This window comes from Thermobia domestica, chromosome 2, assembly GCF_964235325.1.
Source record: "Thermobia domestica chromosome 2, izTheDome1.hap1.1, whole genome shotgun sequence".
Classification (NCBI taxonomy): Eukaryota; Metazoa; Arthropoda; class Insecta; order Zygentoma; family Lepismatidae; genus Thermobia; species Thermobia domestica.
Genome location: NC_137455.1, coordinates 2,591,288 through 2,610,432, shown reverse-complemented (window position 1 = coordinate 2,610,432; position 19,145 = coordinate 2,591,288). Strand labels below are relative to the sequence as shown.

The 19,145-nt window shown below is 36.1% G+C and overlaps 1 protein-coding gene across 2 annotated transcripts in view; it reads right to left on the bottom strand.

Moving 5' to 3' along the window:
* Window positions 1-16,995, bottom strand: part of LOC145679648 (uncharacterized) — a 31,665-nt gene extending 14,670 nt beyond the window's left edge. The window contains exon 1 of one of the 2 annotated variants that reach the window (XM_081750224.1): window positions 16,874-16,995. In XM_081750224.1, coding sequence (XP_081606350.1) covers window positions 16,874-16,888 — 15 coding nt within the window. In that variant the 5' untranslated portion in view covers window positions 16,889-16,995. Of the gene's footprint in view, window positions 1-15,487; window positions 15,798-16,873 lie in introns of those variants that run through there. The other variant, XM_081750225.1, reaches the window with a different exon arrangement.
* Between the last annotated feature and the right edge of the window lie 2,150 nt (window positions 16,996-19,145).

Here is a 19,145-nt window from a genome sequence, read left to right as displayed (position 1 = left end):
CAAAATGGCGTCCATAAAATTAATGATAACATAATTTGACGTGACATATTACCTAGGGTGTTTATATATAACCCATTCTACCAAACTGTGGTGTCAAACCTTAGATGCAGCGCCGGTTGAGCGAAACATTTTTTTAAGATTATAGCTCCATGACTACTTTCTTACAATCTCTTGCGATTCGCATGAACTGTTTCGTATGTCAATGAGGTTTCATGTCAATGATGTGTACAACAGTTCCATTCCATAGCAGTCAATTTGAAACAAGACAAACACATGGTGTGCTAGGAAATGGCCAGTAGATGGAATGCCAGTCGGAACTAACGATAGAAAGAATGTAAGTATTAGGGCCCGGATTTTTATGTGCTAAAAACTGTAAAAAATGTGCCAAAAATGAAAAAAATATTTGCTAAAAATTTAAAAATATTTAACAAAATATAACAAGGAAAATATGGGAAAACGCCCAATACGAAAAAATAAATATTGATACTCACCAATAGCATCTATTCATTAGATGTCAAAATTCAATGGGCATTGCAGTGAATAACTAACGTCCTTTCCAAATTGTCCATTGTAAAGCCATGTCTATTGTCACGGAATAATGCCTTATATTGAGAAAAGGAACGTTCTGCATCACACGATGTTAACCTAGCTTATTTGAAAAGGGGCATATCACAAATATTCACACCAACAACCAAGGGCGCCCATTTGAGGTTTCCAGGGGGACAAGTATAAACGACGTTTCAAATATAGTTTCAAATTTTGCTGTAACTAATGTGAAAATTCGATTGTTTTCAGTATTCCCAAGTACAATTTCCTCTTAGGGGGGCACGCGCCCCACCTTTCCCTCCTGATGGTCGCTCTTGCCAACAACTTCACTTGTGTTTTGGTCTTCCCACACTTCAGATATTATATATAGGGTTTTATAGCCAATGTTTTTCTCAATCAAATCCTTAAAATTTTTTCCTTACGACTTCAGCTTTCGAAGCAGAAATAATATTCAGCTTTCTTTCAACGCACTCTACTTCTTTACCCGAAATACTTAATAAGTCTCCCGTAGCTTCTAGTTTCTTTATAGAATGAGTCAAGAAACCGAAATTGGGAGATATGAAAGCCAAGTCACATTTCAAGCTACTGTCTCTTACTAAAAGGATGAACCATCGTCTGGGTTTAGTTTAGTTACTACAGATACAAATGCTTCAAAATGATCCGTATAATATAGTACCGCATTAAGCCAGGTATCCCACCGCGTGATTACGGGTATTGGAGGATGAAAGATCGGGATTTGTTTCTTTGAAAAGCTTTTCCCATTTGACACTAACTGGTCCACTTTAGGATAAAGGGTTCGGATTTTTTTCAAAAAATCGATGTACGACGTATACGACACATGTCACGTGAATCATGTTAGGGTAGCATATGGAAAGAGCTCATATAAGGAGCCACTTTCCTCATATAATGCACACTATCATTCAGAAAAAGCAAAACATTGTCGTATTTCACACCATTCGTCCACAAAATGTGCAAAGATTCATGGAACAGCGTGGCAATTGCCACGTGATTCGTAACTGAAAGTTCTTTAAAGACTAGCAGTGCTGTGCTTCCGATTACTTCCCGTTCATGTATGGTCACTTCCCCTTCATCTTAGGTAAACGTTTGCTTTCAATACTTTACTTTAGAGTATCTCGAAACTGAACTAATATTCCTGCACGTTTAGATGTAATTTAAGGGATTCAAAAATTTCTTATGCTAACTTTTCTAAGCTAGGCTGAGGGACAAACCTTGACGCCGCAGCTTGAACTTGAACATTTTAAGACATTTTCCCCATTGAGGAAGATGTGTAATCTGTATCTGAATTAAAGAAGGAAATGACATCTCTTCTTATGACCTTAGTACCTCATCTAGAGAGGTTTTGAAGTAGCTAACAGTATTTCTGTAACGTGAAATGGCTGATTGCCTTAGATAAGTGGTTATCGCATTGGATTCCTACACAGACCGAAAACTTAACCATGCTTCAATTACAATTTGTCTATACTCAGTATGATATACAATAGAATAACTTCTGTGAAGAAGAGGAGGAAAGACAAATGACGAGAATGACGGGAATTGGAGTAGGTTCATGAACGAATGCTCATTGGTAACACGTTCCAAACAATAAAGATGAATCGTAAATTGGGGAAATGTATCGTGCATCAATTCCACAGCAAACTAAAACAACCGAAGTATGTTCTTAAGATCAGTTACAGCTAGTGAACTGCTATCTCTTGTTAAAAAAATCTTTCGGATTCGAGGTCCGCAGGCGAGTCTGTTATAAAAAACTATATTTAGCTTTTTTTGCAACCAATGTGTTATGTAATAAACTACTCATTCGAAAGTGGCATATTTCCTGATAAACTAAAGATGGCGAAAGTTATAGCGCTTCACATAAAGGGCAACACTGATTATGTAAAAAATTACTGGCTGATATCTGTTCTCTCTGTATTCTCGAAAGTTTTTAAATATACTGCATTATCGTGATTAAATAGTTTTCTGCTGTCCCACAGTATTATTTCGCCCCTTCAACATGGTTTTCAAAAATCTAAATCAACAGACATTGCGGTTTTCGATTTTTTCATGAACGTCTCCATCGCATTAGATGATAAGGAATATGCAATAGGCTTATTCATCGATTTTTCTAAAGCTTTCGATAACGTGAATCACGAGACCTTACTTCGAAAACTTTACAATTATGGCATAAGGGATACAGTCTACAACTGGTGTTCTTCACATTTGTTAAACAAGAAACAGCTTGTTCAAATTTCGAGATCTCAAAACGGTCGACTTACAAGGTACGAGTCATCTCCTGCTATTACTAAGAAGGGTGTCACTCAAGGGTCCATTTTAGGCCCTATTCCTCTCTTAATTTATATCAACGACTGACATCAATTTCTGGACTCCCGTGATATAGTCTTATGTGATGATGTAAATATTTTAGTGAAAGGAAGCACAATGTCGCAGCTAGAAAATAACTTCAAACTAACTGTTGAAAGATTGACAACGTGGGCATACAGTAACAACATAGAGATAAATGTGGACAAATCTAAGGTAATATATTTTCATCTTTCACCCAGACTGCTAAAAACTCCATCAATAAAGAACGATTCTCTACTTTAAGTTACCATTCTTCAGTAAAATTCTTAGAGTTAATTATTCAAGATAGACTTGTCTGGGAAGAACATATTTTAAGCTTAAACAATAAAATATGCAGTCTAAATTTTGCTTTATATAGACTACAAGGCATCGTCTCTCGGCATACTTTGCTTTTATTATACTATGGTAAGGTATATTCACTTCTCAGTTTTGGAGTTACTTTTTGGGGAGCATCGCACCTTGCCTAATTAATCTTCCGCATACAGAAAAAAGTCTTATTATTATTTTTAACTTGAAACCAAGATCATCTTGTAGAGAAATATTGAAACTCCATAGAATTGTAACGCTTCCATCTCTCTACATATACAAAAGTAGGGATGCGCACGAGTCGAGTCGAGTCGAGATTTAAGCCTGTCTCGACTCGACTCGAGAAAATGTTGTCTCGACTCGAAAATATGTTTCTGTCTCGACTCGTGTCTCGACTCGACAGTCTGTCTCGACTCGACTCGAATTCGAGTCGAGACGTCTCGAAATTCGAGTCGAGACAAAATGTACGAGTTAAAATATACGCACATATCAGCCAGACCATTATGACTACCTACCTAATTGTCAGTATGTCGACTTTTGGCATGGATAAAAACGGCAACACGTCTTGGCATACTCGCAATGATCCTTGATAGGTCGCCGGAGAGAGCTGACACCACATGTGCACACTCAGGTCAACCTAATTCCCGTAAATTCCGGGAAGGGGGAGATGCGTTCTGACGTCACGTTCAATCACATCCCACAAGGGACATCACTCAAATGCCCGGCTCCAATTTCAATGAAACTTTTTTTGCTGATAGAAGGCATGTATGCATTACTTGTGATGACAAATTTTTGCCATGGTGCATATTTTCTATTTTTTTAAAATTTTTTTCTATAACTTAAGAGTTGTGATGTGGTTATTAGAGATTACTACAGGAGTCCCTTACTACCCTTTGTAAACGGAGCGTTAATGAAGAAAAGTGAAGAACAACCATGTGGATACATATAAGTCCTGGGGGGAAGTCGTATGGTAGGTAAGACCTTGACGGCAGCCATCTTGAAATCCGCCATTTTGAATTAAGGTAAAGTTTTCAAAATGGGAATAGGGTAATATGATACATAATTTCGGGCTAGAATTTAATTTGGAAAACAATGGTGAGGTTAGTTTTAAGATACACCCATTTGGGGGAAAGTTACAGGCATATTGATTGTTTTTACTTACTATGTGCGTAAGTCCCTTCTTACTTTCGTCTCAAGACCTGCAAATCGATCGCAACGGCAGAGCCCGGTTTCGCACTAACGTTTAGAAATCTTTAAACTCACTTGAGGCAATATTTGTGGATTATTGTATTGTATTTTGCCTTTAATTAAATTGGAATCCACTTCGTGATCTTGTGTAAAGTATCACTAAAAGAGAATTTCTGTTTTTATGGAGAACGTAAGCATAGCAATTATAAAAGGTGAGTAAGGTGTGTATGTATTTATAAGAAAGTTTATTTTACGAGTCTTTTGTGGTTCCGTCAACCTATTCTTTAGTTGTTTTTTTTCAACTCATATCTCATAAATAAAAGAGCTATTATAAAATCTCTTACCACTATTCTTTAATACTTATAAAATTTTATTTATTGTAAAAGCACTGGCGAGATATTTCTTATCGCCCACTAAAATTATGGTGGAGCTCCTTCGTGGCTAACGGTTAGCACACTTGCCTTTGGCGTGGGAAACCTGGGCTTGATTCCCGGGGGGAGTTCATGTGGTTCGGATTCCACGTTAATCAGTAGGTCCACGTTTCACATAGCCTCGCTGCTGAACGGGACGTTAAACTCAGAATCAATTCAACTCAAAATTATGGTTTTGACTTCATTATGATGTCATTAGTTTAAACGCCAACTGCCCAGTAATTATAAATATTGACTACATTATAAAATTGAAATTTGTGACGACTAAAATATCAGAAATTAAAGATTATTCTTTGGGTTTTGGAAAATTTTGAAAAACGTGAAAAACTGGTACTGCACCGATACAACACACCTTTTGGATTTGTCATTGTGTAAAGTGATACAAACTAAAGAAGAATTACAACTTCATGAAATTGTATTAGGACTTATTATTTAGAAAAAAAAAAACACCAAATAAGTGTAATTGAATTGTTTACAAAACTAATCATGATAAGAAAACTCTTGAATACTATTATACAAACAATTATTCTCTTTTGTTTAACTCTGTAATGTAAAGATCCAATAGTCAGAGAAATAAATATAATAATAATTGTGTTTGAACATAATTCACGGTCGTTTTCTACAATCCTAAAACACGATTGTCTAGTTTGTTCAGCATTGTTTATTAAAAGAATACTTAAGAGCCTGACCCTAAATGATGTCTGTCCGACCAAATCTTCAAGCCTGATTACGGCCATGGGTGTCAATATGTTTCCCATACTAAAAGAATAAGCCTTCAATTGAATTATGATTTAATTGTTTTTTTAAAAAATGAAATGAAATCTTTGAGTTTAACGTCCCAGGATTATGCCTGTTAGGCTAAGGGAGATAATGATTAAAGTAAGTGAATGGTGATGGAAGAATTGTTGGAATGAAATTGTGGGAGGAAACGGGAGTACCCCGAGAAAACCCACGAGCACGATGTTGTCCACTACAAAACTACTTTGCCGGGAATCGAACCACAGCCCCACGCACCAGAGATAAGCGGTTTACCACTGAGCCATAGTGCTCCATCTAATTTTTTTAAATGATGAACTAAGTAGTAACAAATACTATTTCAAAACCACTGGTTATTTACTAAGTAGTATTTTGTGTTCGCAAATATGATGTACGCAAATGTTACCACCAGATCTCAAAGGGTTAAACATGCATTTCGCGGTCTGCAACCCGATTTCCAATAGTGATTCTGGACAAACATTCATCTACCAAGAGATAGAAACACGCAATGAACCCAGGAACATTGTCGAACATGATCGTTTTGGTGTACAGGTGTTCTTGTGTGGTGAGATTAAAAAAAGAAAGAAAGAAAAGAAAAGAAAATGAGTTCGTGGTTTCTATTGCTACTAGTGTCGCATTTAAAATATCATATAGTAAATAACTATTAGTCTTGTAATCTTTTCTTTAACTGTAAAAATTTGAACTGCCCGGTAAGTTTGTCTAGGGTAATTAACAAGCACAGAGTAGTACATACCACATGTTTAGGGAAACTTTGATAAATAAAGCATTTCCACAGTCCATACAGGATATTTTGGTGCTTAAGAATGGTGCTCTGATTTGAGAAGAATTTCCTTTAAGTTAACTGTCATGAAATAAAAGACCAACTTTTCAGTCCGGAGAAGAAGTCGCCTACTTAAGCCTTCATAAAACTATAACTTCAAATCGATTTTCTTTAACGCAGCTAAGCTGTGCTTTAATCATGACAAAGCAGAACATGTGTTTTCTTACATCATACTCCCTCACATCTAAAAGACAATTTCAATAATCAGAAAGCTGTCTGGCCTAAAGTCCTAAACATGGAATGGTCTATAAACAGACTCTCCATCAAAAAGACTAATTCTGTTACTTATAGGATTGAGTTGGTTGAATATAAGAAAATTCTTCTCACCAGAGAAGTGAAGCGCCTTCAGTAGAATCTTCGTTTGAGGTTAGGTTCGCATCGAGAACTAGTCCAGTATTCTTTAAGTTCACACTCAGTTGAATACAGTCAAACTGTGGTTTATAAACAGTCTTTGAACCTCGTAAACAAGCATTCTTCTTGCTCACAATTCAAATAAGGCTCTCACTCTAAAATACCTATGACTTGCTCCGTTACTATGGAAACCAGGTATTGCTAGCAATCTTAAATATACGTGGAAATGTCAATATGCATAAAAAGACACTGTCTCCCGTGAAAATATTAGATGTTCCCTACTAAGAAATAACATAAGAGTAATCTATTTCTCTATCCGGGGAATGATTTACCTTGCCTTAACTAGAAACAAGTCGAACTGACTGAAAATAGTTCTGAATTCCACTCATATACTCAGAAATAACTTATTTCAACAGATATGCTGCCTGCTTCAAAGCTTGTTATAAAGAATACTGCTCCAACTCGAGTTGTATATCTGATATATCCCAGAGAATCCATTATTCTCGAAGCGAAACCTTTAAGTCAGGGTTGCCACTCTTGAGACAATCGATGATGCCAAACACGGGCCTGAATTACCATATATTTTTCTAAATTAAGCCAGATTCTTTACTAATCTTTCCCACACTAGTTTTAAAGACCAACCACCACTTATTTTGATTAAGAGGAGCTAACTGTATTCATGTACTTGTATTAAAGAAATAACATGACTCTTTCACGAACGATATATATATATATATATTGTAACCGGCCAGTTATAAACTTTTTATTTGTGTTGTACTTTGGTTCTAAATTCAACTCTTAAAGATGAACAAAACAGGAAAAGATTCCTTTATCTAAATACAGATTAAAACTCTATAATAAAATGTTAAGAATTATGTAATTTGTCTGGGAATTCGTTTTATGTGCTGAAGACAGTTTGACTTACATAATGAACTTCCTCATTATGTAAATCTTGCGTTGACAGATTTCTTCGTCTGAACCAAATTCCGACTTGTACATGAACCCGAGTTTCTGGGTCATGCCATGGATCTACGTCACTTTGGGTAACAACCTCAGCAAAAGAAATAGTATATAACCTCACGATATTTCCGGGATAGGGAGAGAGCGACCAGAGATTACATCGTTGATAGTCTCAATGTAACTGAGTTATTTGAAACAATTTTGTCTTGAGACTTCGAACATTAAATTCTACATCAGATAAAATTTGGAAAGTCACTGTTGTGTCAATAAGGACTTGGGCTGAGATTGGACCTGGAGTGACTGTCGTGGGACAATAATCTTCAACAAGAAAATCAGGTATGTGCTTAAGAAATCTGTCAACTGCCAAAATGTCTCTACACATAAACCAATTCACAAACATCTCATGACCTCACTAAAAATTAAAATCAATCACACATTTGAGGCTTGTATCTTTTATTCACGCCTAGAATTTCCTAGTTTATTTAATGTTACGTAACACTTCCATCAGGAGCATAGGACGGAGTTGGTTATGTTTAAGAAAGTAAACCTCTCGCAATGTACCCCCCATTAGGATAAACCTTAAGCATAACCACAATATTCATATTCAATTTTTGTTTAAAGATATTTGAATGACTTAAATTTATATTTGTACGTTTTAGTTCATATCCGTATCAAATACCACGTTTATGATGAATCAACTACACAAAGTAGGATCCAAAAACGCTCATTGCAATTTGTTCCATCCTTCAATCGAACCAGGAACTGAAACATAAAGAGAGACATTTTCTTTTTAAATATGCTTTGTCCAGCTGAGTATTGTGAAGGTTTATGTCAGTAGAAGAAATTGCATTCCATTATACAAGCGCAATTTCACAACTTTATGTACACATTACTAAATATTGAACACCCTTGTCCATATGATTAGCGTACGCGTCTTTGGTGCGGGAGACCTAGGTTCGATTTCCGATGGGAACTCCTGTGGTTCTGAACCCACATTAATTTGTAAGTTCACGTCTCATATAGCCTTGATGCTGAAAGGGACACTAAACTCTAATACTAAATACAAATATTTAAAGAAAAATGATGACGCACCAAGATGACGTGAATTTGGCTATCAAATCCATTTTGTGTTTTCAGTTATTTTCTAGTAGTATTTTTTCTAGGCATCCTTTCAAAAGATAGTGCTGCAAATTTCGTAACTGCGAATTCCTGTTAGAAGCCAAGAAATTATCCGATTAGATGCAAAATTTCCCGTCCACTAAAATAGATACCGTAAATTTACAATATCTAACAATAAATAATTTTGAAAAATATCGCTTTCGAGGGAAAAATGAAGTGAAATCTTTGAGTTTTACGTCCCACGATTATGCCGGTTAGGCTAAAGGAGTGGGGTGATGATGAGAAATTATTGAAATCGTGGAATGAAGAAAGTGGGAGGAACGGAAGAACCCCGAGGAAACCCACGCACACGGTGTTTGTCCACTACAAAGTTCACTTGGTGCGAGCTGAGATCGAACCAGGGTCCCGAAGCACCATAGGTGAACGATCTACCACTGAGCCACCGCGGCCCCGCTTTAGAGGGGCCATGACGTATAGTTGAACTCATTCTCGTAGTATGAAAGGCATTATTTATAATTATGCATGATAGGATCACAAACAAAATTTAAAAATATTATGTGCACTTTCTTTTAACAAACATTATATTGTCTTTTATGGTGTGGAAGGGAATGTTATGTTCGAAAAAAGTCCTTAACACGATTCTTGTTGCTGCGCACTGCATGTTCCTTGCCACAGAAAAGATGCAGCGATAGGTAGGCTATTTTTGAATTGCTTTACATTAGCTTGATGTTTCAAGTCTTTTGTGTGTTTCTGAAGTTCACTTTTACCACAAAAGAGCTCAATATTAACATGTCTTACATAGCTTTGGTTCGATTCTCAACACGGACTGCAACTACCCGTTAAATTGTGCATCAGAAAGGCAATCTTTGTTAAACCTTGCTTATCACCGCTCATCTTAATAATATATATAACTTCATCGCGAAACAAATGTTGCATTTCTCTCTTTCATCCTAATACAAAACAAAACTAACCACAGCTGTGACACGAAGGAGCTATTTCGAAAAGAAACAAGCTATGCTTCATAGAGATGTGTACCAAATGATAGAAGTATAAAGTATTGTTTTCTTTCCTGTTTATTGATATCAGTTGGTGTTCTTAATGAGTTTACTCATTAGTTTAGAAAGAGTATATATGGAATTTGGACATGTTGTACGTATTCTCCTGAGAAATAGATGAGACCAGAAAAATTATAAGGACAGATGGAATAGGTTTAAGCGCATCTACGTGACTTTATCAAATATTTATTCTCCATAATGGTACCACGTGGAAAACTTGGTATACTATAATCTTTGCCTCCCTCTGTTAGCTGTTTCGTATCATATATATCGGATGGTTTTGATATTTCTTCTGATCATTAAAACATAGCAATGGTGCAGAAATGCAAAAGCACAAGATAACTTCCTATTTGTTTTGGAAACAACAAACCCATTTCACGTGTGCGAGAGAAATTGAGCACAGCGAGATCGGGTGTTTACTCATGGTCAGTTCGCAGCAGGAGTCCCTGGTAAAAGATTTGGCTAACTATCTCTTCATATTGATGTGAAAACACTCGCAAAACCCTATAAATACAAAAGACTGCGCTTCAAAGAAAGTTTAGACACAGATGTTTCAATTTTCTCTTTGCATCTTTCTTCAGCAAAAGAGTCGGTTCATTGTATTCGAAAAAGGGAAGGGAGAAAGGGTGAATTTATATTTTATGGGGGGGTAACATTGTAAGTAGTATAAACAATACATACCGCTTCCGACTCTGTACTGAAGCACTTCCTTTTGCGGTATATCACTAGATCTATCCTGACCCTCATCCTGCTTCAAGTTGTAAAGTAGAAAGGGACAGAAGTATTCAACATGACTGCGCACTTGAGTTACAGTTCACAATACTAAAACCAGTGAGCAAGTAAACAGTCTTTTGTAGGATCGTGTTTTACTTCTTGAATTTATTTTTGATCATTTCTGTGAATTCAACAACAGAACGCAGTAGAAATACGGACTAGTTTTTACTCCAACCATTACTTTCGCTCCAACCCAGGGATGCCACATTTATGATTTCGTACTAGATTTAGTGATTTTACTGTTGAACTAGTGATCTAGTACGTACTTTGGGTTAATAGGCACGTTCTAGTGATTTTTTTTTGCATTTTTTTCTGATGCAGACAAATGACAAGGAAATAGTTCTTAAAATAAAAGGAAGAAGTATGTTGCAGTTCAAAGCAAATGTAGAAACTTTAAATTATTTTTTCTTTTCTCTCGGACTGAATGAAACCCCTGCTGTGTAACGACCTTCGGCTATCTTTGGTCCGCTACCTCCTTTTGTTAGCCGACATGAGATGGGTTACTTTTTCTTTTGAAGAAAGTGAAGAAATAATTATCCAGTACATTTACGTTTTGTCAGGCACACAGGCGCAGTCTGTACTTGTTTCCTAACGAATTTTAGCAACATACCATAAATGAAACATATGTACCAGAAAATAGAGGCAGTACAAACGGACATTTTCATCTGTGACACATTTGATGAGAAATATAGTTAGATGTCACGTGCAAGCACTCTAAACATGTCCTATCCTTTAATTCTATTCGTATGTTTATGTAGGTGAGACTGAGATATCAAGAAACAATAATAACTGGTTTTCTTCCAGGGGAAAAATCTAAATGTAAAGGGGTGCTACACTGGGACTTTAATTGCGTTCTTTGTACAAGATTAACAAGTAATCGCAATTTTACAAGATTAACAAGTAATCGCAATTTTTAAATTTATCTTAGTTCTTGGGGAGAGGAAGATAGAAGCCAACCCTCGTAAGGACCTCTGCAAGAAAACATGAATACTATCCGTCACTGTTTGTTACATTACACAAAATAGTTATATATATATATAATATTGAGTTTTAGTCAGGGTTTTCATTCTGCAGGAGAGGGGGGCGGATAGTAATACCTGGCGAACATTTTCTATTCTCAGAGTGTTGCAAATGATAGCATTTCCTCCATTATAACTTGGCCAAGCTAGCTGCATTATATATAAGGATTAAGTTAGCCTAAAAAGCTTAAATTTTTATGGCAGTTTTACTCTGTAGCCATGTTTCTCATTTTCGGTCTACGGGACTCTGTGTCCGGAAATTTTCGATGGCTTCCAAGTCGGAAAATAAGTGTATCAAAGGCATATATATATTATATGTATGGTTATATGAGGCATGGATCTACAGTTTAAAGTGGGATACCGGTAACAACTTCATGAGCTTCCACCGTAAATCGAACCAGAGTCTCCCGCGATCAAGGCGTATGTGTTAACCATACAGCCACGGGGAAATTCACATAAGCACACACACATATATATTGTTGAGTTGATTTTGACTTTACCTTCTCTTTCAGCAGCGAGGATATATGAAATGTAGACCTACTGATTAACGTGGAATCCGAACTACATGAGCTCGCGCCGGGAATTGAACCCGAGTCTTCCACGAGAAAGACGCGTACACTAGCCACGGAGTTCACACACACACACACACACACACACACAGAATCAGAGTCCTCACACACCAAAGGTGAAAGCTGTGCCACTGAGTCACAGCGGCCACGAGGCTAGGTCGAGTCCACTTTACGTTCATAGTTTCTTAGTACATAAATGTTACGATTATGAAATAGATTTTCCTTAATGAGCTGCACAAAAACAAAAGCTTTCGAAATGCATTAAACAATTAGCTCGATTTGAGTGTGAACTTAAAGTTATATCAGAGTGTAAATACGGATACGCACCAAAGCTCGAAAACTTAATACACTATTTCTTCTATATAGTCAGCATGTATCAAGCAATCGTTCAGCTTTTATTTGAGAGGATGGAAATCGAAAACTCCTGAACAACTATGTTATTAATGTGTGGAATGTATTTATCTTACAGTGAACTGCTTTGATGCCAAGTGGCCTAACTCCAAAATTGAAATTTTCCAGGAGTGAAAGTTAAAGTTCAATATCTCATGAACAATCCATATTTCCTTTATGTTGGGAACCAAAACCATAACTACTGTATGTAGTTCATTGTTTTATAATTTAGTGTTTACAAAAATCCTTTTAAAAAATACCTATTCACAGAAGTGAAAGGTACTTATCTGTACTAGTTCTTGTCATCCAAGCAGTCCATTTATTGTAATACTAGCTTAATATACCCATTCTTCGCATGGGGGCTGTATTTGGAAGTCAACACCTGTGGAAGTATCACCATTCATTTCAGTGACCGCAAAAACTATGGATTTGACACTAGTATCAATCAATATGGGCTATTTATACATGTCTTGGTATTCCTCACGCGCCGACACCCGGCCCGCATACAGTGGTAGCTGAATTTGCAAGTCATCGCTGATAGAAGTGTTACCATTGATCTCAGCGACCGTGAAAACTATGGATTTGACACCAATGTCGATCAATTTGGATTACTTTTACTACATGTCTCGGTAAACCCCCCCCTGAGACCCCCCTGAATCCAATTTTGACAAAAACGCTTCGCCTTAGACAGGGACCTGGACCAAGGTATCCGTGACCAAAATTTGGTAACTCTCGGTCAACTTGTCTGGCCCCCAGGTCGGTCCCAGTAAACGTTCCCCCCAAGACCCCCCTGGTTCGATATTAAAAAAAAAAAAAAAAAAAAACGCTTCGTCTTGATCTGGGGCCTGGACCAAGGTACCCGTGACCAAGTTTTGGGAACTCTCGGTCCACTCGTCTGGTCCCCAGGTCGCACACAAACAGACAAACACACAAACAAACTCTTTATTTTATTTATATTAGATAAGATATACTATGTAAAATAGTCTCGTATCATAATATGTGATGTACAACAAATGTTACATTATATATTATCCATAGCTCGTGATATGCTGCAACACATTAAAGCCTCAAAATAGTTGGGCAAGCAAATAATCCAGAAGTTACGTAACCCTATTGCGTTCATGGGAACGAAAACACAATAATTAAACTATGCTAAATTACTATAGACTACCAACAGCTCATTCAGAGAATTTATGAAGTTCACTTTATCGCAATAGTTTTATACAAACTAGATTTAGATTACGGATAATAGTTTTATACAAACTAGATAATCAATTATTATTATTATCATTATATTTGCAGTAAAACCAAATACAACGATATTAACTATTAGTTCTAATTAACTGAATTGAGCTGAAAATTAAATCTTGATCTTTAAAGATTAACTATTAATTTTATGCGTTCTGTATCTTTCTGAAGAAATAAAAGCTGGTTTGGTTTCAAGGCTGTTTCTGAGTGAATACTTTCTTCAAAATAATATTAAAAATTATAGAAAGATTTTCGAGACATTCGAGTCGAGTCGAGATTTTTAAGAGCCGTCTCGACTCGAAAATTCGAGTCGAGGAATACGTTTGTCTCGACTCGTCTCGAATTTTACAAAGTGTGTCTCGACTCGAATCTCGACTCGAATTCGAGTCGAGTCGAGTCGAGATTCGAGACATGTCTCGACTCGAGCGCATCCCTATAAAAAGCATTATCTTTACTAAGACTAATTGGCATTCCTTTACAGTTACATCTTCCATATTCACATAATACAAGGCAAGCTACGGATGTTTATGTCTCGGAACGAAATTATAGCTCAACTACAAATAGTGTGTACTCTATGAGAACAAGACTGTATAATCACTTACCCCAGCATTTTCATTAAGAACATAAAGGGGTTTAAGAATGAGGTATTCAAATTTCTTGTAGATAAAGCATATTATAGCGTTTCTGAATTGTAATTCTTCAACTTAGTCTATATTTAGATGTAGTCTTTGCTACTAATTGTAATCTAAGTTTTTTTAGTGTTTTATTTTACTTTTTTACTTTTTATTATTATCTTTGTTTGTAATTTGTTGTATTATTTTCTGGCGTGTCCTATGTGCTATGTCTTCTGCAACCTCTATGTACAGAAAGGATGAAAATAAACTAATAACTAATAATAACTTACATTAGTGCCTGTACAATAGAGCACAATCGGTGGTGGTGACATAGCCTTTCATAGGATAATGTGAAAATTGTTCGGAAATAAGCCGAACAACCTCGGTCAAAATGACCGAGAAAGATGATCATTGGTCATTTTTCTAGCTATAAGCTGGAGAAAGTGATTAAAGACAATTTTTAAAAACTCGTAGCTAAAAAAAAAAAAAAAAGAAATGAAATTAATTTTATAAAAGCAGGGTGGGTATTTTAACGATTTCCATCTGACTCGAATCGCACTTAAAATTCGTTGTATTATACCGGAAGTCGATGTGGATATTTATCTAGCGATGTGTTGTTTAGGTTGTTTCGAACATTCTATATTTGGTCCTTGTCTCTGATCCAGTAGCTTTAAACTGTCGGCGGTTTACAGTTCCTAGATATGTTTTTAGATCCATGTTTATTTGAGACTTTTTCTTTCATTTGGCCAGACATTCACATGATGTTCAGTTTATCGAACAAAATAAGACCCAATACTTGTCCTCCTCTTGAGGCATCGGTTTGCTGAATGTCCGTGAGTTATACATTTTCTATTCAGCGTATCCTGCTTCTTATTGTTTGATATGACCCAAGCTACAAACATTTGAAAGTAACTTTATGAAATCTACATTTAAAAAAAATGGCCCGGTATGAATGGCCTTACCTTTCAGAATGGGTTTTGTTAACCAAAGGGTAAAGAAAATACTCTCATAGTTAAAAGTCAAGTTTCGATGGACAGCAAACACTCTTCCTATTATTCATGGAGTTTAAAAAAAGGAATAAATCATACATCATTCACTGCTCGGATACGAACTGTAGACAATTTGGTCATCACGTAATTAATTTTGATATCTCAGGAAGGTCTCAGAATATCTCTCGAACAAATTTTATTTTAGACAATTCATAGACTTGGCTCATTTGGAACTTATTCAATGATAATTCCATTAGTGTGGTTTACTTTAGGTAATTCAATGATTTAGCTCCTTTGAAACTCCATGGTAATTTCGTTGTCAAACAATGACTTAATCTAACGGTAATGACAAAATATTATACCCATTGATATGATTACAAGAAAAAGTAGTACAGACAATGTTAAAACTTATTGATATATCTTCCTTCTGCAATCATAAACAAGGACAAATCAGCATTTTCGGTTCAAGACAACCACGTCGGTGTAGATTACGAATAGTCTATCAAATTAGAAAAGTATGTTTCTATCACTTTTTTTTTTTCATTTTAATGATTCTCTAAGGCGATCTGGACTGTTATTATCATTGCGCATGTCCATGTAATTTCGTAAGATTGATAATATGCGTACACACTAATGCGCACTGAAAATGACTACGTGCTATCCTTTTATATGCAATTATTTCATCACGAACTTCACTCACAGTGACCTAAATATCTTAAGGTAGAAGTTGCATTCATGGGTGAAAATTCAGTTTACGAGGAATTCCGCTTATGGACATAAATACTAGTTCAAATTATGCTATGGAAACGAAACGTGCAAAAAACACAAACCAACTTGTGCTAGCTGACCATAAACGCGAGAATGCTATCTAACCGAGTCAGGGCAGCAGCGGGGTTCGCACACAGGGAGCAGGTGTCAGCGACGGAGGGTACGCGCAAAAACGAGAATAGTGCAAGAACACTTGATATCGCATAAAATCAGAAGTGCAGAAATATTCCGCAACTGGAAATCAGTATGTTACACAGTCGTCTTTTGATATGCATTCATTTATTTTAACCTAGTATAGCCCTTGTAATAGTTTAACACTTCTAAACATGAAGTACTGGTTTCCTACATTGTGAAAATCCTCCGCCAGTGGAATTTAATTCTTTTTCATATGCACTAACTCATTTTAACCTTAAACTTACCATTTTTTTTATGATGAACTATTGATAATCACTAGTACCAAGACATGAAAGTAGAGTGTGTGCTTTAAATGTTTGGTTCATTGATTTTAGAACATTATTTTAAAGTAAAAGACATTGTTGAGCACGAGTGGTGCTTATGTCAAGTCATAATATTTATATTTATATTACTTACTTGGGAAAAAGACATACTTCGCAGTTTAAACCTGCTTTCTTTTGTGTTTTTTAGGATTTAAATGTGACTACCAGTTCTAATCTAAAGTGTCACAGAATATCCGAATACTAACAAAAGAAACACTAATATATTGTTATTTATTCTTGTTTTCCTCAGTCTAAAGGTGCACGAAGTATATATACGATGTTACTAATATATACGAGCGGTAGAAAGATTTCTGGAATTAGTTGAGCTGTGATTCATATTTAGTTTCATTAGATCAATTGATTGGTGTTTAACGTCCCTCGTCAGCAACGAAGCTATACGCGACAGGACCTACTACGGTACGGTACTGCTTAAAATGGGAGCCGAATATAGGGTTTACAGATTTTCATACTAAAAACCCTGAACATATTATGAAAATTGACGTGATTGTCAATACATCCTAAACCATTCAAATCAAATTTACGTGCATTATTAGAAATAATTGTTGAAAATTTGTATTTTTTCACTGCTTTTCTTCTTTTTGTCCCCTAAAACATTTGTGCTGTACGACAAGGCATTATCCCCTTCGGATAGATGAAGTTTAACGGGGCCTCCAGAAGTAATTGTTAAACATTAGGCCTACAGTTTTCTCAAATTTTCATATAAATACAGCATCTGAACATATGCTATAAAAATCTATAGTGCCAAAAAACTATAGTGCCACAGTGGCCCAGTGCTAGAGCTTTCACCTCTAGTGGATGGGATCCCTGGTTCGATCCCAGCTCGCGCCAAGTGCACTTTGTGGTGAACAAACACCGTGTGCATGGATTTTCTCGGGGTTCTCCCATTTTCTTCATTCCACCATTTCATTCATTTCTCATCATCTCCTTTATCCTAGCCAGCATAACCATAGGATGTAAAACTCAAAGATTTCATTTCAAAGATGTCTTATAATTAATAAATACATGAATAAATCCACTATAAAAAGAGATCGTGAAATGTCTGCTGGTAAATCATTAGACCTATATTCAACTATACATAATATGGAGTAGCAAATCTTAGTGAAAGGAACTTCAAAACAAATTTGTTTTCTTGTAAATTTTGCATAAATCTTCCCATTTTCGTCCTAGTGTACAAAGTATTCTTTCCGAAATTATTAACAGTAAATTTTTGCACTGGGAATTTCCAGGTATTTTAATTTAAAAGAACAGCGTGCAGTCCAATAATAACAAAGTAAATTGAGTTTGGAAAATCCTTTACACTCCGCTCACTGAAAATGATCCAGCACCATGTTTCTGCGGAAAAGACGTAAGTGATGTCAGAGAGTTTACCGAAAACTTAAGGGGTTATCTGTGTATAGAGCAAATAAAGGGAGTTTTATTATTAAAAACAATAATTATATATTGTAATACTGCACGTATAATAATTTACTTTCTAATATCTACTCTGAAGCACAGTCACTCTTGCCGTAAATAATAATAATAATAATAATAATAATAATAATAATAATAATAATAATAATAATAATAATAATAATATAACCGAGTTGGTGATAGACTACACTATATTCCAAGTTTCCGAACTTCTTCACTGTATGCAATATTCAGTTATTTCAGACACAAGCTGTAAAAATGCCGAACAAAGTTTTTACAACGATTTGTTAAGAATTAGCGTTGCACTTTCACAACTGATTTATCACATACGAGGGCGGGATGAAAAGCTCTCGGCCTGACAATGAAAGACTGCGAATTCCAGTTCACAAATGATTTTATTTTTCGACATAATCTCCCTTAACTTCAATACACTTGGTCCAGCGTTTCTCCAACATTAGTATTCCTTCCCGGAAATGAGAGTCCGATGGTGCCAAATCAGGAAAATATGGGGATGACCGAGCAAATCGTACCCTAGATACCTCCAAAATACCTCGTCATTCCTCGTGTAATTTCCCTTTACTCTTCGCTCACATCCAAGAAACCGATTTTTCCAGAGGAAACTGCTATTATCTGGCAGCCCGTTCATACACAGTGGGCAGAGATGGAGCGAAGGGAAATGCGCCGATACGATTCTTGCTGCAGTAGCTAGAGAGTGGTAACTGCTGTGTTGTCATATCGAAGATCTCTTAAGATAGCGAAACAGACTGCGTGCGAAGAAGGCAGTGGATCGTACAGAATACTATAACGGTATTTTGGGTTCGGGTGTCAAGCAATACGAAAAAACTGGGATTGGAACTAATATGTCATAGAGCGGGAATATCGAGACAAGAAGAAGATAAGAGTTTATCTCCGTGTATCGACCGTCGCTAACGAGA